Here is a 23161-nt window from a genome sequence, read left to right as displayed (position 1 = left end):
GCATGAAGTTGATGCAGGCTCACGACCCGAAGCTTGATGAGGGAGTGCTCATGTGGCTGAAGCAATCAAGAGGACAGAATGTGCCTGTCAGCGGCGATCTGATCAAGGAGAAGGCGATGAAACTGGTCGAGCTGATGCACATCCCAGACTTCATGGCGAGCGACGGTTGGTTGGGCAATTTCAATAAGCGCCACGGCATCACATTCAAGACAGTGCAGGGCAAAGCTGGAGCGGTGGATTCGCAATCCCTTCTTGAGTGGCAACAACAGGTTCTCCGGCCCTTACTCGGGCAGTTCTCCGCAGACGACGTCTTCAACCTGGACGAGACTGGATTCTTCTGGCAGCTGCTTCCGAACAAGACCATGGCTTTCACGGGAGAGCGGTGTACTGGAGGAAAGAAAAGCAAGCAAAGGATCACTCTTCTGGTTGGGGCAAACATGAGCGGCAGCGAGAAGTTCCCTCTTCTGGTGATTGGCAATTCCAAGAAACCCCGTGCCTTCAAGAACAAAGAGATCCCTGTCAAGTATAAGGCGAACTCGAAGGTGTGGATGACGGCGGAGCTTTTCGAGGAGATGTTGCGTGCGTGGGACGGACGACTCGGCCAGCAGGGACGCAGAGTGCTGGTCTGTCTCGATAACTTCTCTGGCCACCCTCCCGAGCTCGAGCTGAACAACATCCAACTGGTCTTCTTCCCACCCAACACGACAGCCAATTCGCAACCAATGGATCAGGGAATCATAGAGAACCTCAAGCGCCACTACAAGAAGCTCCTGCTATGCCGCCGGCTTGAGGCCATAGACGAGGGAAAGGAGTTCAAGTTCACGTTGCTCGACGCTCGACACGTCGCCCGGCGTGCTTGGGAGCAGGTCGGCAAGTCGACGATCAGGAACTGTTTTGCGAAGGCCAAGTTCATCGAAGAGGAGATCCAAACTGAGCCACAGGATGCGGAGCTGCCCAACATCTGGGAAGCTCTGCCTGCCGAGGAAAAGATGCACGAGAACGAGGAGATCGAGCTGTCTGACTTTCTCGAAGCCGACGAGCGCCTCGCGACTGGCGGTTATTTCACGCTGGAGGAGATTGCGGAGGAGATTCTGTGCAGTGAGGAGCCGGTGGAAAGCGAAGATGACGAGGTAACTGTCGAGGAGGAAATTGTTCCGTTCGAGGAAGCCCAGCGAGCTTGTAGCACCGTCCGGAAGTTCATGCAGCAGAGAAGCGGGAAGCCCGGTGTGATGCAAGCGTGCGATCGGCTAGACAACGAGATGCACGTGATCCGCCGAAAGAAGAACCGCCAGCCGACGATTCTTGAAAGCTTAGTGTGTCGTGAATTTCTCGCCATGCCATATGTTAGTGTGTGAACTCTGTTAGTGTGTGTATGTTCTCCGTTCGCTTAGCTTATACAACAGTCGTGCCTTTTACTTGCTGGAATAAATTTTGTCTAAAGATTAACTACAGATGGGTAACTTGAGAAAATAAGGCCGTTTTTACAAAATCTCGTTACTATGCCACTCTCGCTACGATGCCACTTTTGCTCGGTCCCGACGGGTGGCATAGTAACGAGCTTTGACTGTATACAACTCCTACGATGGAAGACTCGCACACAGACAAAGGGTAACAACAAAAATACCCCCCCCCCCCTTACAAAGCACTGGTATTCAGCCTGACCCTCGTCAATTTGGTGCTGGGAAGCTTCGTCCGGCACGTGCACCCGACAAACAAAATGGCGCCATCTCCCACCGAGACCGGGAAGAAAGCGCCTCCACCATCCAACAGGACGGTGCAGGCAGGATCGCACCTCGTCTATTGCAGCCTTCCAAACTCCAATACACAGATCCTGCCAGCACCTCCTCGATCAGCTCAAGACGTGCACAAATCTGCTCAATCTCCTCCAGGCGTGCACCATCGCCAAGCACACACTCTGCGCCTTTCCACCAAGCACATTCTGTAGCAGTAATCTCCTCTCTTATCCTCTGTCCTCGGGGCGTGGCCTGCTCGCCTCCAAACCCGGGAAAGCAGGGCTTCTCCTGTTGTTTCAGGGACTCAGTCCATAGCTCGTGGCCATACTTGGAGGATAAAAACATAGTAGTCCATTTTCCGTTATTATGTGTTCCATTGTCAACCTTGTTGATGTGGAAAGTGTATGGTTTTATGATTGTTTTGGACTAACATGGGTCCATTAATAAAATTCAGGTTGGTTGCCAGGGTGGCTACCTTGGGGAACTCCTGTAATTTGCATAAATTCAAGATGGCCACTACAGGTCAGACGATGGGGCGAAGTTTTTAATCGGTCAACATATAATCCTGTGTAATACCTCTTTTCCATATGATTTTGACATGAGGAATTCAATTTTGGGGTTATTTTTTACGTTCAGGAATAAATAGAGGTTCACATGAAATGTCCATGACTATTTTCTGCTGAAAATTATGCAACACCAATGCAAAAGTGAAGTCATGAATGGTTCACAACAGTATGTTGATAATCAGAAAGCATACACATTGTCATGTCATCATATTGGACATCTTAGGAACAGAGGACATAGAGTCTAGTAGACAACTTACGTATTGTTCATTCCCATTCATTGTACTCGTCCCCTTCCGTATCCTCGTCTCTTTCCAGTTCTGCTTCGACACTCCCTTCTTCCACTTCACTTTCACTGTCCTCCACAGTCTTGTGTGGGTTGAAGCACTTGTCACTGCAACCACAAGTGCAGTATAGCGATCTTTGCATGGTGACAACTACAACTTGCAGTACTGCAGGCCTTCCCCTCTGCTTTGCATCCACACCGCACAACATCCATGAGGTCCAAAGGGGCTGGTGGAGTAGCAGAAGTTGCTGGCACTGGGATTCCATCTCTGATGTCCCATCCACATTTTGTAATGTCAAGTTCAGGTGGGGCCTGCTGATCAGCTGATTTTGCAAGTACTGTCTGTAGATGTGCACGCAAAATATGTAGGAAGAGATTGATCTCAGTTGGAGATAATGCCATGAGCTTGAGGGGCTTGCCAGACTTCCTTGTGCACATCTAGTACCTCATCTCACTCATCGTGACACCTTCTGGCTGACCATACAGGGCACAGAAGAATGTCCACCCTGCTTCCATGAGCTGTTCATGGCTTGCGTTCAGCTCGCCAAGTGCGGAGTACAAACCAGGGAAGTTGCCAGCTCTCCGTGTCTTCAGGGCTGACACTTTGCCCTTGCCATATGGGTATGATGTGGTATCTGAGCCAGTGATGTAGTGCATTCCCAAAAGCTGCAGACACTTGGGGCCAAGCTGGTCACAGGTGGTGTTGATATCCAAAATTGCTCCATCCCACCTTTCCATCTGCACTATGGCCTGGATGTTGTGCTGGTAAACCCAGTAAACAATCAATACAAAAACATCAGTGTCATCAGAGAGGATACGTATCACTCTTGCATTACATTCAGCAGCCATGAGCAGGTGTGAGATCATTGTAATGTCTGCTTCATCATGGTTGAACGCACCATGGCTATGGCTCTCCACAGTAACTCCTTCACCAAAGTTATAGGTACTCAAAACCTTGGACAGCTGCAACTTGTTCTGCTTGTTTTTCAGGATGGCATCTCGACTAGGCAGGGGTGTGTTTATTGTGAGGTCATAGTTGATGGAACCAATGCCAGCACGCCTCACTCGTTCATGGTCTTTTGCAGAAACATCATAATATTTGTCAAAGACCAAGATCTTCTGACCAGCAATGGCAGATAGCCTTGTCTTGATGGACTCAACTCAGACTGACACAGTTCCCCTGAAAGGCCAGACAATATGATAGAGAAGTTGGCTCGCGTCAACAATGGTAACATCTGGTTGCAGAGGCTGTTGTGCCTGAACACAGAGTTTGTGTGCCAGTGGTGCTTTGTTGCCTTTCCTGAAGCACCCATATTCATCAATCAGTGAGGGGGTACTGCACAGAGCTCAAACTGGAAGATAGGTCCTAGCTCCATTTGTCTTTGCTGTCCAATAGTCAGCAGCCTGAGGAAGATGGTTTCTAGATCAAAGATCGTCTTGTCCCCAATTTTCACTCCTTTCTGTAAGTGCTCCATTGTCTTGATGGGGAATGAGATGGTTGCATGGAATCCACCTGGAAGGGATGCATGGAACTCTGCAACCATTTTCTGACCTATAACCACGGAATCCTCAGCATTCACTTCAGCTCCTCGGGGAGCAATTCGACCATTGGCAATGTTGTACAGATGTGGTGAGTGATTCTCAAGAGGATGAGACATTCGACAATTCAAGTAAAATCCGGTGCCTATCATCTGCATCAAGTTCTCTCCTCTTCTTCCCCTCCTCCTTGTGACTTGGTCCGATTCTTGTGTCCTTTTCTCTCACTTGGTCTTCATTGTCCTTGTTTGAGGAGTCAGGGAAGATGTGCTCCATTGTATCTGAGATGTAGGCAGTGACAGGAAAGGAATCGATCCACTCTGCTACCATCTCTGGAGAAGGAGTCATACTCTTGAGGCCACCCTTGCCAATTCTAATAGCAGTTTGTTCACCGAACTGATCAGAGCTCACACTATTCGAAATGCCTTCCTGGTGACGACACACAAAAACACCTGATATGAGCTCTGACTTGGCATGTGGTGGTAGCAGATAGCGCATCTCCAGAAGGTGATGGGTGATGTAACGGGCATAGTGATGGTGACCAGCAACAAAGAGGTTGAATTAGTCAGTAACAAACAAAATAATGAATTAGTAACTCACATTAATGTCATATGTGAGCGTCCAGTTGTCAGAATAGTGACCTTGTTGTCATTCAAAATGTATCTCACACGGCAAACAATTGCCAGGAACTCGAACATTGACCTCAAATTTCCTTATAATCACAAAAATAAGGTTGAATATCGATTCCTCGTGCCAAAATTATCTGGAAAAGATGTCTCATGTGCAATTTTAAGTTCATTACCTAAAAAGTTATATTTTTAGCCCGGTCGATGACGGCAATCTTGTATTTGCGCAAAAATAACAGATTTCCCCATGGTTGCTATCCGGGCAACCAAGCTTAATTTTGTCTATGCATGCCTGTGAACAAGAAACCACCATAAAACCATGCACTTTTGAGGACAACAAGGTTACTTCTCTGACAAATGGACTATAGGGAAAAAAAAATCAGAGGGTAATCGTGTCCAGGGGACTTATTTTTACTCCCTAAGCTAATCAACACTGCACCACCCCTCATGTGGTGACATGTAATACTAAAGCTGACAGACTCACTGACTTAAATACATCGCAGTGCTTCTACCCATCCACACGATACAATTGAGGCCCCGCGAGGAGTGATGCAAGCGACATTTTTTAATGATATGATGATGATAGGCTCGGATGATAGGGTAAGGGTTAAAATAGTGCTGTATGGCATCCACTCCAAAATGGCTGATGTGTCCCTTACATCACTCCTCGTGGCGCCTCAATTCTATCTGTACTCTGAAATCGTAACAAATATATATATATATATATATATATATATATATATATATATATATATATATATATATATATATATATATATATATATATATATATATATATATATATATATATATATATATATATATATAAAGTCCCACTTCTTGTCGAAGGCATTCATGTAGCTTCAGCACCTTCACATATAATAGTAGAGTTGGTTGATATATACATATATACATATATACATATATACATATATACATATATACACATATATATATATACATATATATACATATATATATATATATATACATACATACATATATATACATACATATATATATATATATATACATACATACATACAATTATGTGTATGGGCAGTAAAACTTCCTCCAACATGGGGGATACGTGCTGGGATAACCTCGTGTTGGAGGAATCACTAAATGTATGGGGAAATTGAGGATATGTTCCAAGCTCCCAAATAACTGACCCGAAAACAGCCTTTCTTGATTTTTTTTCACGATTCTTTGTATGGCATGGTGCAGCATTATTAGATATACATGAAAATAAGTGTTTGTATCATAATCGTACTGCATTACTGCAAAATAACTCAACTTATTGTGAGGTGGTTGTTGGAGGGCTGGGTGTTGAAGTGCTGGTGGATGGTGTTGAAGTGCTGGTGGATGTTGTTGAAGTGCTGGTGGATGGTGTTGAAGTGCTTGTGTTGCCTTCTGTATCAACTCCGTGTGACATTCTGTGTTGGGATCTTCGGCCTTCCGTACCGTCCTAATGGTCATTCACGCCATATTTCCTGGCCATAGATGAAGCAGAAACTGATGATAATTTATTCAGGATATCAAGTTTGATCTCCATGGTCATCGTTTTCCTCCTCTTCTTGTCTGGTTGGTTCAAATTGGGTCTTCTGGGAGCCATAATAATCGACGTAAGTTCACTTGATGGCGGAAGGTATATTTATATAAACGCACATTTATAATTTAATTTACACCGATGAGCCAAAACATTATGACCACCTGCCTAATATGCTGTTGGTCCTCCGTGTGCCACCAAAACAGCGCCGAACTGCCGAGGCATGAACTCTACAAGACCACTGAAGGTGTCCTGTGGTATCTGGCACCCAAACATTAGCAGCAGACCCTTCAAGTCCTGAAGTTGCGAGGTGGAGCCGCCGTGGATCGGACTTGACAGTTCAGCACATCCCACAGATGCTCAATCAGATTAAGATCTGGAGAATTTGGCGGCTAGGGCAACACGGTAAACACTTCATCATGTTTCTCAAACCATTCCCAAACAATGTGTGCAGTGTGCACCATGTGCAGTATCCTGCTGAAAGAGGCCACTGCCATCAGGGAATACCATTGCCATGAAGGGGTGTGCCTGGTCTGCAATGATGTTTAGGTCGGTGACAAGTGTCAAATTGACGCCCACATGAATGGCCAGACCAAGGGTTTCCCAGCAGAACATTGCCCATAGCATCACACTCCCTCCACCAGCTTGTCATCTTCCCACAGTGCATCCTGGTGTCATCACTTCCCCAGGTAAACTGCACGCACATACATGGCCATCCACGCGATCTAAAAGAAAACGGGACTTATCGGACCAGGCGAACTTCTTCCACGACTCCAAGGTCCAGTTCCGACGCTCGCATGCTCATTGTGGGCGCTTTCGACGGTGGACTGGGGTCATCATAGGCACCCTGACCGGTCTCGCATACGCAGCAGGATGCGATTAACTGTGGATTGTGACACATTCCTCTCGTGACCACAATTAAAATTTTCGTGACGTGCCGCAGTCTATCTTCTGTCGGTTCAGACCAGACGGGATATCCTTCGTTGCCCTCGCGCATCGATGAGCCTTGGGGCACCCAACACCCTGTCACCGGTTTGTGGTTTGTCCCTCGGACCACTGTTGGTAGGTACTCACCACTGCTGAACGGGAGCACCCCACAAGCCTTGCCATTTCAGAGATGCTCCGACCCAGTCGTCTGGCCATGACAATTTGGCCCTTGTCAGTCACTCAGGTCTTCACTCCTGCCCATTTCTCCTACATCCAACACATCAACTTCAAGAACTGACTTCACTTGCTGCCTAATTTATCCCACCCCTTGACAGGTGCCATTGTAACAAGTTAAGCAATGTTATTCACTTCATCTGTCAGTGGTCATGGTTTGGCTCATCAGTGTATATACACGCGCAACACGAGCTGCGGCTCGTGCTGAGTGCATATAAAACGAAATCATAATTAAGTAAAGGAATAAGGAAAAATAATAAAATCTTTGGGAAAACACCAGATGTTTTTGTCACAATTAATCCAGAATGTAAATTTGAACTGCGATCGCGCTGACGGCAGGTAACAACTCGCATCATCCTCTGTATAAATTAAATATAAATAAACCCTTGTCCACACAAAGGGGGTCTTTTTAGCGTTGTATTTAGCCGAAGAAGACCTTCCTTGTGTGTACAAGGGTTAAGTAAAGTACAGTGCAGTAATAAGAAATGAGAATAATATAAATCTTGGGGAAAACACCAGCCACGATGGTGTAAATGCGAAACACACCCTCGTGTTGGAGAGGTTTCGACGCATTTAATTCAGCGTGTAAATCGGAAACATCGCTCGAGGAAGTTTTACTACACACACACACACACACACACACACACACATACATATATATATATATATATATATATATATATATATATATATATATATATATATATATATATATATATATATATATATATATATATATATATATATATATATATATATATATATATATATATATATATATATATATATATATATATATATATATATATAGTTATGGTTCAGCAGAACCACAAGCCTTGAAAGCAATGGCAACAACATTCAGTGATCCCCAGCCAGTTATTTCGTTAGTCTTCGTGCAGTCAGACCTTCCCCTCTGCCTCATATCTGGTGGGTTAAGGGATGAAGTGCATTGCGTGGGTCTTACAGCTTGGTCCAATTATAACTCTCTTTTCGATTCTGATTTATACTTCAGCCCTTTCCTTTTAGACATGGTACAAATCAAGCATACACCCCATGCAAAATGCGATTGAATGTTCGCAATACAATGCCTCCTGTGGCTTGGAACCAAAACAATCACAGCAAACATGAATAACAAATGCCCCACACAGCCTCCCGTGACAATCACCAGAAGAACGAAAACACGACATGCCGCGACCTCCCTTTCATTCAAATCTGCATGCCAATTTCCAAAGGCATCTCACCTTGCTCACCCCTCGTTCACCAAAAACTCACCACTTCGACCAACAACACCTACCACACAAAGGAAAAATATTCCCGCACCTCCTCATACCTCTGTATCGATACAATTCTCCGCTAAAGCCGCTGTCACACCTTGACGATTTAGCCAGCGTATGCTGACGTATGAAAAATTTGTCTAAAACGCTGGCACACATCGAATACGTTATGAGTAAGTTTTGTATACGTTAAGAGCACGCTGAAGCATGCTGGCATACGTCGTAGTACGCCGAGCTCGTCGACAAATTTTAACATGCTCAAAATTTTTCGACGTATGCCAGCGTATGACTTGTACGTCCCGCATACGCTGGCCATAAGTTGTAGGCACGTTACGCGATCGTTGACACACGTTACTTGTAAGTTACTCATAAGTCAAAACACGTCGAGGTAATGTGTCAGTGTACTGTTCTGACTTAGCGTCAGTGTTCCAGACTCCATGTTGTTGTTTTTTTTTTTTTTTTCTTCAGCATGACGGTGATGTTGACACTTCGATTTCTGGTGCGGTTATAATAAAATATAATTAATAGGCTGCCGCTCAACGATTTAAATCATAACCGCACTAGAAATCGAAGTGTCAACATCACAGTCATGCCGAAGAAAAATAAAAATAAAAACCATGGAGCCTGGAACACTGACGCCCTCCTGTGTGAACCCCATTTTGAGCAGCATCTCGCGGAGCGAACGCTGCTCATAGAGAGCTCGGCGTTGTTCTTCTTGTGAAGACAAAACCTTAATCTGTACGACTCGGCTCTTGTATATACAAGATCCGGATCTCCTTAAATACTGAGCACATGTACACATCCTCACATAGATGGTGCCTTTTGAGAGCGTCTATCATGAACTTTTAAATATATTCGGACATTTGCTTTAAAGTTTTGAAAAGTTGACGTTACTATTTAAATATTATTCCATTTATCGTATTGTAATTTCGTAAATACACTATTTCGTAAATACATTATGACGGGTCTCGCCATTGGCTTAATCAAGGCACGTGACGAAATATCGGAAGTTGTTGTTGTTGTTGTCGTTTCAAAAACAATTTCATTTTTTTTTTTTTTTAGCCGACAAAATCTTTGGGACGCTGCTTGTGGACACATTTGTCCTTGTTGTATACCAATTCCCCAAAACGCTGCCAATACGCCATTATACGGTAGTGTTAGTAACACGTTCAGCAAGTTCTGTGGTCGTCCGGAAGACGTCAAATAAGTCTACATACGTCAATATGCGTTGGAGATACGTTACGCGTAGGTTCAAAGTACGTTACTCATCGGTTAGAAATAAGTTTCGGGTACGCTAAACATTACCTCGACGCGTTTCGACTTATGAGTAACTTACAAGTAACGTGTGTCGACGCGTGTCAACGATCGCATAACGTGCCTACAACTTATGGCCAGCGTATGCAGAACGTGTGGGGCATACGTCGAAAAATTTTGAGCATGCTTAAAATTTGTCGACGTGCTCGGCGTACTACGACATATGCCAGCGTGGTCTTAACGTATACAAAACTTACCCATAACATATTCGACGTGTGCAGGGCGTATTCGGCAAATTTTTCAGACGTCGGCATACGCTGGCTAAAACGTCAAGGTGTGACAGGGCCTTGACACTTCGATGTCGAGTGCGGTTATGATTTGAATCGTCAAGTGGCAGCCTTTTAATAGGCTACGCCACGTGATCGTCGACGATACGCTGCCGTGCTATGCATACATTAGACTATCGTTGGGCATAGCTTGTGAACGCCAACAACACGCTAAGCATTCGTTGGTATAAGTTAGCTATATGTTATCGAAACGTTCTGTGTACGTTACTAATACGTTATGCATACGTCCAACTCATTATGAATATGCCCAAAACTGGAAAAAAAAAACCATCAATAGTTCAGCGTACGCCAACGTTTTACATACATTGTGATACGTTGCCATTCGCTGGCTAAAACGTCAAGGTGTGACAGCAGCTTAAACAGAGGCATGTTGCACGGCTGTGTACTCAGACCGCATTATGCAGGGACAAGCAACGGATGTTTGTAGCACCAACCAAATCTTGCCGGTGTCCCAGGTGGGCACGCGGGATTGATACGACCCTCGTCCAGTCACCAGAATACAGCAAGATGGGCGGCAAGGGGGCGGGGTCACGGGAAGAGCAATCCGGGAGTTTGGTGCAGGAGCAACAGGCCGTGTCATACCGGATGTGCGAATGAAACCGCTTCCGGCCCCAGGAGCCTGACAGGGCATGGCTCGGACCACTCTGGCCCAATGGAGAAGCGGGATTCGAATTCAGGGTGTCGCTTCAGGTTTCAGGTAGTCACCCCACCCTTTGCCCAGGGCTTATAAAAGGCGGATCACAGAGCCGTCCGCCCTCTCCTTTCTGCCTCACCCTCTCCTTCGCTGGATCTTCACTCGTGGTTTTTGTGCAACGGCCTGTGATTTCGGAGTCGGGTGGGAAACCGAGGTAGTTGGTAGCTGTAAGTATTATACGGTAGCTACCCCCCCCCCAACTCCTCGTTGTCTTCTCGCCCCCGACTATTATTTATATATATATATATATATATATATATATATATATATATATATGTATATATATATATATATATATATATATATATATATATATATATATATATATAATTATTGTATTGAATATTGCTTCACACCATTGTTTAAACTTATTGTATGTTATTGTAAATATTGTCACAATTTGGATGGTGGCTGCGATGAAAATATCAATAAAACCCATTCAATCAATCTCACCCAGCACAGTGTGCAGAAGGCTGATTGCAGCAGGTCTCCATGACAGAGTTGCAGCAAAGAAACCACACGACTAAGGTGAAAAAAAACTGAAATTTGCAAGAAAACACCAAGATTACGTGACTGAACAAGGGAATCGGGTCATCTGTTCTGATGAATCGAAGGCTGAACTTTTTGGATCCAAGAGATGCCACTTTAGGTGCCAAAGCCCTGAAGAGCGTTATGACATGCAATGGTTGCAACCTAATGTTAAACAAAGGGGAGGCTGTGACTGTATAGGGTTGTAGCTCAGCTTTTGGTGAAGGAAAACTTGTTAAAAATCAATGAGACGCTAAAAAAGGAGAAGTAGAAGCAAATACAGCACCATGCAGTTCCGAGTGGAAATTGTTTAATCAGAAGAGGATTCACTTTCCAACACGATAATGATCCAAAGCACACTTTCAATATAGTAAAATGGTATTTGGAGAACAAGGTTACAGCTGGCCTGCTCCAAGGGTTCAATTGGCCACCCCAGAGTCATACCGAGGCCATATGGGATTACCTAGAAACTGAGAAGATCTAGAACGGCACTCGGTAGAGCACATACCTCTACCAGGCTGAATAGTTTACATTTTGTATACCACCGATAAGATCCAGATGCAGATCTAGCCAAACCAAAATCTAATCGGCTTGTTCTTCTCACCTAACCAATTCATCAACCAAGTTTTGTCATAACCCATCCACAACTTGAAATATCGCACCACATATCATTTTTGGTCCCATCTCTCAATTATGAAGAATCACTAAAAAAAAATTTCAATTCTCCAATCCGGATCTTCACCAAAATCGAATCAAATTGTTCCTATCAAGCACCCAACCTGTCCAGCAAGTTTCGTCCTCATCCGTCCATAACTTCTTGAAATATCCTGCTCACAGACAAACAGAAACAGACAAACAGGGGTGATAACATAACCTCCGTCAGTGGCAGAGGTAATATAACAAACTCAACTAACTTTAGAACTGTGGAATATGCAACAGAATTGGCAAAATTTTCTGATAAAAATGGTTCATTCAAAAAGAGGAAGCATGGGTAAGAGTGATGGTACTCAAGAAGGCCAAGGGTGGGCACACAGTATTGACCGATACTATTAAATGACACTGCTCTTGTTATTTACTGAAGCAATTTGTTTCATGTACATTTATAAAGGTTGTTAATTGACAAACAAACACGTATGGCTGTTATCACTGACAATTCGATGGATTTACCCAAAAGTATGAATACGATTGGAATAACCCAAGCTTTTATACATTACTGTATATCTTCATAAAATATTCGGGGCCAAACATTACGTAACACATTTTTTGCCGAAATCCGACACCCCGACCCCCTTTTCCACAGGCCTGTAATGCTTCAAAAGACACCCCCTAAAATATGACATCACACTCAATAAAGTCACCCCCACCCCCTCCTCCTCCTCCTATTTCATACCTTAATCCCAGGATTCTATTTAAACAATGATGGGTGGTGATTGTAACATTTGCAAGGGGGGGGTGGGGGGAGGCATGGCCTGCAGAATGGGTAGTGCTTATACCAACCACCCACAGACACAATTTTTTCCTTGGTGCAGTTTCAGAGATACAGAGGTCCAAAATTTTTCCATTTTTTCAATATGGCTGCCACACCATGTAACCCATGAAGTCATAATTATCATTAAAACATCTGACATGAGTAGTCGCACCAATGGTGAAAATTCTGTCTCAATCCGACAAGCGGTTGCGGAAAAAAACATGAAAGTTTTGTGCGGCCAGACAGACAAACCCAAATGCAATACCCTCTCCTTCGGTGAAGATAACAGGTGATGACATCCTGTAAGGCTAATAAAATTATAATTTTTTTATTATTTACCCATGAACCCATGAAGTCATAATTATCATTAAAACATCCTACATGAGTAGTCGCACCAATGGTGAAAATTTTGTCTCAATCCGACAAGCGGTTGCAGAAAAAAAAAAAAAACATGAAAATTTTGTGCGGCCAGACAGACAACCCCAAATGCAATACCTCTCCTTCGGTGAAGATAACAGGTTATTACAGCCTGTAAGGCTAATAAAATAAAATAATAATTCTTTTTTAATTACTGCATCTGACTCCAACAGAAGTAAGGTGGGTAATATTTCTATGATGTTCCAATTGCGAAACGGCAAATGCCATATCCGCAAATGTCATGCGTGGAAACCCTCACATAATTTCTTCATTCTGCTTTAAAATCAATCTCTATTTTCATTCCAATCCCAAATTAATACTATACTATTAATATAACAAAATACAAACACTCGTGAGGCAATCAAATATAGACGCCATTCTCAAGCGACACCCAATAAAGACGAATCTGCCGTGAGAGAGTGGATATGAATTGAAAATCAAAATCATAATTATATTGAGAAATTTATGAAACCTTCCACCCACCTTAGAATGGATAAAAGCGGGGTTGTTCAAGTGGAAACTCAAAATCGCAATTATTTCGAGATATATTATCAAACCAACGAATGTTTCTGCCGAATTCCGGATCGGGAGCAGTTTTCTACAGATCGCAAGTCAAAATCATGATTGTATTTTGGTATTTATGAAACCTCCCACACCTTATGACATCCACTGGGACCCCAAAACGTTCCATTGAAGGTTTAGCGGGCTAGCCCCAAAACTGAGGGAGTAGTTCAGGGACGGACAGACAGACAGACAGACACTCCTGCTTTATAATACAGGAGACCTCATATATCGCAGGGGGATGCGTTCCCGTGAAACACCGTTATCTGAAAACGTGTTACGGCATAGGTTCTTAACCAGGGGTACGAAGCCTCCAAGCTGGGGGTATGAGAGACACCACCTCAAAATAAATTTCAATTCAAAAATAAGGTTATAACAGCAAGGAAAAAAAAGGGTCAAAATGTTTTTATTTAAAAATTACAAGGGTCAAAATGTTTTTGTTGAAAAATTACAAGGGTTGGGGTTTTTTCCAATATATTCAATTATCTATATATTAATACTGAAGGACCAATTTTGTGCTCCTCCTGGGTGGTCGCGTCACGTTTTTCTCGGTACTGTGACCTGGACTGAAAAACTTCGTACCTGTAAGAGTGCATCGCACATAGTGGCAATAGTCAACCTTCAACTCTGAAGCATCTAAATATTAATACTGAAGGACCAATTTTGTGCTCCTGCTCGCGGTCGCGTTACGTTTTTCTCGGTACCGTGACCTGAGAAGTTTTGACACATGCACAAATCAGGGGACTTCTTCACAAGGAGTAGTGTACACCAAAAATGTCGTGTACAAGGACGTTTTGTAGGCCTCATCAGGTAAGGCCATGGAGTACATCGACTGGGATCCGGCTCTTACAAGAGCCGCCACTGGTTGTCATATTGGGCTCATGGAACGGAATCAGTTTGAGACAGGGTTTCGGCAAGTAAGCAAATATTATATCACAAAAAGATATGAATGAGCACTTACAATTAAAAAAAAAAAATTACAAAATGTATTTTCTGAAGTAATCTCCCAAGTGAAGTATAACGTAAATAACCATAACCAAATTTTAATTTTATGTCTTTTTATATCAAATCATATCTGACTTACCATGTCCAAGAAATGCAACATGTGGCATGGAAGTACAAATTCTGGGCATGACTTCAACAGCTTGAAGATCAAGAAGGAACGATTTGATCGTGGAGGTACCCTGCCATTGCAAAGATTTGTACCGATTGTGAAGCCGTTGTATTGTTGCAAGCATCTTATCAAGTGGCTTTCTTGTGTGCCCAAAAAAAAAAAAAAGCCTCGTACAATTGCTGAACTGGTGAAACCTTGTGCACGAGAAATGGCAAAAGCAGTGTTGGGGACCGAGGTACAAAATAAACTTCAACAGGGACCCTTATCAAATGACATTATCCGTTCCAGGATTGGTGACGTGAGTAGAGATATCTTGCAGCAGGTGATCGCAGACATCAAAACTAGTCCTGTCAAAGTGAGTCTTCAGTTGGATGAGTCAACTGACATCAGTTTTTGTAGTCAGTTGTTGGTATTTGTGCGATACATGAAGGAGAAAGAAGTGATGGAAGAATTCTTGTTTTGTGAACCACTGACAACTACGAAAGCAATCAATGTGCTCAATCTCATGAAAGATTTCTTCTTGAAGCATGGGATGACTCTCAATGTGTGTGGATCACTTTGCATTGATGGAGCTCCCACTATACAAGGAAACCAATCAGGCTTTGCTACCCTTGTGAAGGAGGAGATGCCCCATGTCACTGTCATGCACTGTGTTGCATCGTCACGCACTTGCCACAAAGACGCTGTCAGAAGACCTGAAGAATGTTTTGTCAATTGCTGTGCGTGCACTAAATTTTATCAGAGGATGAGGCATGAATCACCGTCTCTTCACAGTTTTTTGTGAAGAAATTGGAGCTGAACATAATGTTCTTCTTTTCCATATAGAAGTGAGATGGTTTTCCCGTGGCCGGGTGCTTACTCGGGTCTTCGAACTGCACGAAGAAAATCAAACAGTTTCTTAGAAAGCAAGACAGTGACATTGCTGACCACTTTAAAAATAGTGAGTTATTTTGTCCCTGGCATACCTGGCAGATATATTCACACACCTCAACAATTTCAAAACCTGCATCCAAGGAACGGGGATGAACATGATCACTGCCAGGGAAAAGGTGTCTGCCTTCACCAAAAAAAAAAAAATTCCAATTTGGATGAAGCATATTGAGAATGGAAATTTTGCAAACTTTCCTGAACTTGATAAGGCTGCTAATGCGGAAAAATAACTATCCATCGTGGCTGAAGTGAAAACATTTGCAGGTGCTGATTCAGTCCTTCCAAGGATACTTTCACCATGGAGAGGTTTCTATTGTACAGAGATGGATACAGGATCCATTTCTTTTCAACCTGGATTCCATGGATGAAAGATGACCTAGTTGAGCTGAAGGCTAATGAAAAAATCCAAATGGAGTTTGAAACAATGCAGCAAGACATCTTCTGGTGTGCACAACTCAAAACATTCCCACAGTTAGCAGAGGGCTCTGGAGATCCACATGCCATTTGCGACCACCGATTTTGTAAGAGACAGGTTTGTCAATACTCCTACACATCAAAACAAAGGCTAGGAACCCTTTGGATGCAAGTGACCACATGTGTGTGGCTATTTCAAAGAAAGAACCTCGTTTCAGCATAATCCTTGATGAAAAAAACAACAAGAGCCACGAGAAATGTGTGTGTAGACTGTGCAGTTTGTTTTTCGACAAAAGATATAATAATTGTACTGTAACCTACTTCAACAGTGACTTTTCAGCAAACACGATGCATTATGATTATTGTTTTCATGAATGCGTTTTTGTGAAAATAAAGAAACTTTATCAATCTATTATTGTAGTTTTGAGTCATTTTTGACAGGGGGTATGGGAAAATATTATGAAAACTCAAAGGGTATGGGCACTTAAAAGGTTAAAAACCACTGCTACGGGGAAATATTTAACATGTAAAAATCTGTGTTACCTTCCAAATGGGGAAGATTTCAACCTTGAAAGGTTGAAGACCAACATAAAAACCTCAAAGAGCAGTAAATAATGCATAAATAAAACATATAACAAATAAAAACATTAAAATCAATTACTTTTTAATAAGTGTTACGATTGGAGTAAGACACAGAACTTATTTCTTGTGTGGCAGGATCACTCGCTGCTGGCGTCGCAGGATCACTCGCTGCTGGCGTCGCAGGATCACTCGCTGCTGGCGTCGCAGGATCACTCGCTGCTGGCGTCGCAGGATCACTCGCTGCTGGCGTCGCAGGATCACTCGCTGCTGGCGTCGCAGGATCACTCGCTGCTGGCGTCGCAGGATCACTCGCTGCTGGCGTCGCAGGATCACTCGCTGCTGGCGTCGCAGGATCACTCGCTGCTGGCGAGGCAGGATCACTCGCTGCTGGCGAGGCAGGATCACTCGCTGCTGGCGAGGCAGGATCACTCGCTGCTGGCGAGGCAGGATCACTCGCTGCTGGCGAGGCAGGATCACTCGCTGCTGGCGAGGCAGGATCACTCGCTGCTGGCGAGGCAGGATCACTCGCTGCTGGCGAGGCAGGATCACTCGCTGCTGGCGAGGCAGGATCACTCGCTGCTGGCGAGGCAGGATCACTCGCTGCTGGCGAGGCAGGATCACTCGCTGCTGGCGAGGCAGGATCACTCGCTGCTGGCGAGGCAGGATCACTCGCTGCTGGCGAGGCAGGCTTTCCAGTTGAAGTTGAAAGCTCAGAAGATGAAATGGAGGCCGATTCACTTGGGAGTTTTTTTTTTTTTAATAATTCATAATGGAGACTTAAGTGGCTACCTTCATTTTCTGTTCGTAGACCTCCTTGTAACATTTCAGGACATTCTCCATCTCCCTGTGAACCTTGGAAATTCTCATGCAGTCGGGATTGTGTTCGAAGATGGTCATGGCTTCATTGACCAATTTGAAACCTTTAGCCATGACCTTTGTCATGAGGGTTTTAACAGGCACAACCCGATCAGGTTACTTATTGACTACCATATACTGTACATACAAACATACATACATACCATTTTTTTTTTTTTTTACATAGTCATTATTTTGTGGGGTGGATAGAGGAACGTCATCGTGAAAGTAGTATTGTATAGAGTAGCATGGTCCGTGGATGAACAGGAGACATCTCGATGCAATTTAAGTAGGGAAAACTGTCAGTTTAGGATTGTTACGTGTTGCCGCATGGGGGACGGTGCTGTGTTAATTGGGTAGGGTTTAAGGCTAATTGTTCCCAGTATGTGATTGCCCCCATGACCTTTTCCTATGTTTTTGCATTTACAAGACCGGCTATAAAAAAGGAATGACGCTTTAACAACAACCGGCAAGCCACACCCCGAAGCTTGGGATTGGTCGATGTGGCGTGAGAGGAAGGGGAGGTGATCAAAGAGTCGATAGTTGGGTGAGGGACGCAATTGAGACGGAAGGGCCTCGCTGCCTGGCTTCTCCTTGGCACACTGAAGAAGGCTGCGTGATTCTCGTGATCGTGATGTGTGAATTTGACCGCGTGCTGGAGCAAGATGCAAGCCATTACTGTTCGGCTGAGTCTCGAAGTGTACATTTATGAGAGAGAGGGAAAAAAAAAAGTGTGCTTCAGCTACAATTCTGTGTTATCCCATTGTGTGTTCAAGGAGGAAGGTTGACCATCATTGTCAGCGGACTTGGTGTAAGAGAGGAGCAGGGTCGGCACATTCGTTCGTGAGAAGAAACTGCACGAAGGTTTGTGGCCCTTAATGAGGACAACCCGCATGAATTAACACATACGTTTCCTGCACAGAGAGCATCTCGGCATCATTTTGGGTGTGGTTTCCCACGTAGGATGACGCGGTTCGATTCCCAAGCTCATAAAAGGATCATCTCTGCACAAAGCTAAGTGCCAGAATAAAAAGAGAGGGATATTCTTTTGTTTTAATCTTTCCCCTTATCTGTTTTCCTCACTGTGTGGAGGCATCTCAAAATTAGCTTCAATTTACCTGCTTTGATTCATTTCCATTAGAAACATGATTTGTTCATCAAACCCTTATTTATTAAATGTGTTTGTGCCTGTATCAGTTGTGGGTTTGAGTATAAACCCATGTGCAACCATCAGCTATGCGTCCTTGTCGCCCTCCATCCCATGTGCGCTATAATCCCCAAGGATCACGTGTTCACCTCCAAGGTAGAACCGTTCGGCCATCCATCCAGGTCGGCCTTAACCAGCAGGGACATAACAATACATATACACCAATAATTGTCAGTATGCGTGTGTGTCCTCTATTACTCCAAAAAAATGAAACCTTGCAGCCTGAAAATTTGCATGCATACCAAGAAAACTCCAAGGAAGTGCAAGAGTGAAAATTGGGTGTTTAGGTTAATTGAAACACCCCTTTTGAAGATAATTAACAGCCATATTTAATTATATCCTTTATCAGGCGATACTTGGCCACCTCGCTCTTTGGGGTCTTAAGGTGTATCCTCGGTAACTTCGCTAGGATCTGAAGCAGCCATGTTTTTTTGGCCTGCTCAACCATTTCTTCACGATAAAAGTTTTTTTTTCTTCCCCCCCCCCCTCACTTGTACCGAATGCCTGTTCATCATAGCTACGACTCACTGGATAGATATTAATACTTAAAAATTACACCCGTGTGGGGGTGACGGTCATCTCTACAAGTTCTCAATGTTCAGTTATGGCCGAAGACTACTGCACAGCTCGAACTGCGCAGTTTGGTTAAAGATGACTCGGTATTTTGGCACGCGCACACGAAATTATATTTTGAAAATAAATGCCGACGTTTACATTTCGGGTTTTGAAACTTTTGCACCTTCGGCGGAAAATGTATAAATATAAAAGGCTAAAAATGTGTTTTATATTTATATTTCATTTCTCCTTCCTTCCTTCCTTGCGAATTGCATTGGCGTTTTTGGCCATCTTCCAGATCACGTGACGATCAAACGGGAAGGAAATTCAAAAATCTGTCCGGTTAGGCCTTAGTTATTTTATAACTTGGTTTACACAGTTCTTCAGCTAAAATGTAGGGTCGGTCGGTCGAAATCTGCTATATAAATGGCAGTCCTTCTGCCTGTGTCTGTCTCTGTCTGTTTTTTTTTGTAACGAATAAGCTCCTAGACCAGTGAACCGATCTTGATGAAACTTTACATGTATATATATATATATATATATATATATATATATATATATATATATATATATATATATATATATATATATATATATATATATATATATATATATATATATATATATATATATATATATATATAACTAACATTCAGCTCCAGGATGCGCTAAGTGGCTCTTCATAAAAATGAAAAAATATATATTAAAAAAAATATATATATATAAATAAAATTTCTATTAGAAAAAAAAATGGTCGAATTGTGTGCTGGCGTATTAATCAAAACAAAAGGCTTCATGGTTAAAACCGCTAGGGTTTTTTTGAAATACAAAATGTTCGTATTAGTTGACTTTTTAAACATACACATTCTCCTCCTGTTATTTGAATTCTCGAACTGCACGCGCACGGAAACAGCGAACTGCTCATGAAAGAGCCAGGCAAGCGGAGTCAGCTGCAGACAGAGACAGAGACAGAGACAGAGACAGAGACAGAGACAGAGACAGAGACAGAGACAGAGACAGAGACAGAGACAGAGACAGAGACAGAGACAGACAGAGACAGAGACAGAGACAGAGACAGAGACAGAGACAGAGACAGAGACAGAGACAGAGACAGAGAGTCGTCTTACTGCTGATATATCTGCTCATCTACTATATAAATGGCAGTCCTTCTGTCTGTCTGTCTGTCTGTCACCAATAAGCTCCTCGACCAGTGAACCGATCTTGATGAAACTTTACACACATATAGACCGAACATTCAGCTCCAGGATGCGCTAAGTGGCTTTCCATAAAAATGAAAAAAAAAATATATATATATATATATATATATATATATATATATAAATGGTTTTCGAATAGTGCGCCGACATATTAATCGTAACAAAAGGCTTCATGGTTAAAAACGCTAGAGTTTTTTTAAATGCAAAATGTTCGTATTCGTTGAATTTTTAAACATACACATTCTCCTCCTGTTATTTGAATTCCCGAACTGCACGCGCAAGGCAACAGCGAACTGCTGATAGATCTGCTCATGAAAGAGCCAAGCAAGTGGAGTCAGATGCAGAGAGAGAGAGAGAGAGAGAGAGAGAGATACAGAGAGAGAGAGAGAGAGAGAGAGAGAGAGAGAGAGAGAGAGAGAGAGAGAGAGAGAGAGAGAGAGAGAGAGAGTCATCTTACTGCTGATATATATGCTCATGAAAGAGCCAGGCAAGCGGAGTCGGCTGCAGAGAGAGAGAGAGAGAGAGAGAGAGAGAGAGAGAGAGAGAGAGAGAGAGAGAGAGAGAGAGAGAGAGAGAGAGAGAGAGAGAGAGAGAGAGAGAGAGAGAGAGAGAGAGAGAGAGTCATCTTACTGCTGATATATCTGCTCATGAAAGAGCCAGGCAAGCGGAGTCGGCTGCAGAGAGAGAGAGAGAGAGAGAGAGAGAGAGAGAGAGAGAGAGAGAGAGAGAGAGAGAGAGAGAGAGAGAGAGAGAGAGAGAGAGAGAGAGAGAGAGAGAGAGAGAGAGAGAGAGAGAGAGAGAGAGAGAGTCGTCTTACTGCTGATATATCTGCTCATGAACGAGCCAGGCAAGCAGAGTCGGCTGCAGAGACAGAGAGCGTCGCCTAACTGCAAATAGAGCGTCACACCGATGGGCGAGAGAAGCACAGAACTCACGTTCCAGCTTTCTAGGTCCGGGTTTTGGCAGGACATCGACAGTTGCCACTGCTGCGAGAAACATTGAGTGGCTCAAGGCCGCCTTCAACTATGACCTCTCTGAGGATTACGGCAGCATAAAGCCTTCCTTCCATAAATCTGAGGAATAAAAGAAGCCTTCCAAATTTTCTCCATACAACTAATGCCTCAGTCTAAAGGCCCGGTCACACCTTGACGTTTTAGCCAACGTATGCCGATTTTTGAATTTTTTTTCTAAAACGCTGGCACACGTTGAATACGTTATGGGTAAGTTTTGATAACATTGAGAGCACGCTGAAAAACACTGCCATACGTCGTTGTACTTTTTGGTTGTCCTCAAATTTTTTCATGCTTGAAATTTCACGACGTATTCCGGCATATGACTCACACGTTCCGCTACGCTGGCCACAAGTTGTATGTACGGTCTGCGAACGTTGACAGACGTCAACACATGCTACTTGTAAGTTAATCATAAGTTGAGACACGCCGAGGTAATGTTTAGCATACCAGAAACTTATTTCTAACCTATGATTAACGCGTTGTTGGCACGTTACGCGATCGTTGCCACACATCGACAGACGTTACTTTTAAGTTACTCATAGGCTGAAGGACGTCGGTATAATGGATCGTCCTTGCGTCAGCGTCCACGGCCATGGCCAGGACACTTACTTGCGGCATTCTTCAAACTTTTCTTCGGCATGACGAGGATGTTCACACTTCGATGTCCAGCTTGGCTAAGATTCCAATTGTCCATCGGCAGCGTCTATTTAAAATAGTCGAGTTTGAGCGTTTTAACACGTTCAGAAGAAACGCTTCAAATTTCAAAACCCCAGCGTCAAAAAACAAAGGCGAGTGACAGCAATTTAAATCGTTCATTGTAAACAATGAAAATAGCTGAGTGGTACCGTTTAAAAGTCGTTGAGTGTAAAAAAAAATCCAATTATTGAGCGCAAGCGTCTACTTTCAATAGTGGAGATGCAGCCATTTAAATCGTTGAGTGGCAGCCTATGAATAGCAAACCCCACGTCACCGGCAAAGATAAACTGCCGCACGATATGGATAAGTTAGGCTATCGTTGGGCATAGTTTGTGAACGCCGGCTTCACGATAATTATTCGTTGGTATATCGTATCTATAAGTAATCAAAGCGCTCTATGCACATTATTAGTTCATTGTGCATTTGTCCAACCCGTTATGAATATATCTAAATCGTAAAAACAAGCTATAGCTCATTGTTGAAAAAACGCCATAAAAAATTAGCCGCGAAGAACTTCGAACAATGGTGAAAAGATGTCTCCTACCCGTGGACACGCGGACGCAAGGACGATCCATCATAAC

The 23161-nt window shown here is 43.4% G+C and overlaps 1 protein-coding gene across 4 annotated transcripts in view; it reads right to left on the bottom strand.

The window, feature by feature from the left end:
* Positions 1 to 23161, bottom strand: part of HAPSTR1 (HUWE1 associated protein modifying stress responses) — a 74962-nt gene that overhangs the window by 42152 nt on the left and 9649 nt on the right. For 2 of the 4 annotated variants that reach the window (XM_085891989.1, XM_085891991.1), the window contains one exon: positions 12331 to 12378. The exons of the other annotated variants lie outside the window; for them this stretch is intronic. In XM_085891989.1, the coding sequence (XP_085748115.1) occupies positions 12331 to 12378 (48 nt within the window). The remainder of the gene's footprint in view (positions 1 to 12330; positions 12379 to 23161) is intronic. 4 annotated transcript variants of the gene reach the window in all.

This window comes from Eptatretus burgeri, chromosome 8 (assembly GCF_056783735.1).
Source record: "Eptatretus burgeri isolate ZD-2024b chromosome 8, Ebu_testis_v1, whole genome shotgun sequence".
Lineage (NCBI taxonomy): Eukaryota > Metazoa > Chordata > Myxini > Myxiniformes > Myxinidae > Eptatretus > Eptatretus burgeri.
This window is presented reverse-complemented; position numbering and strand designations above follow the sequence as displayed.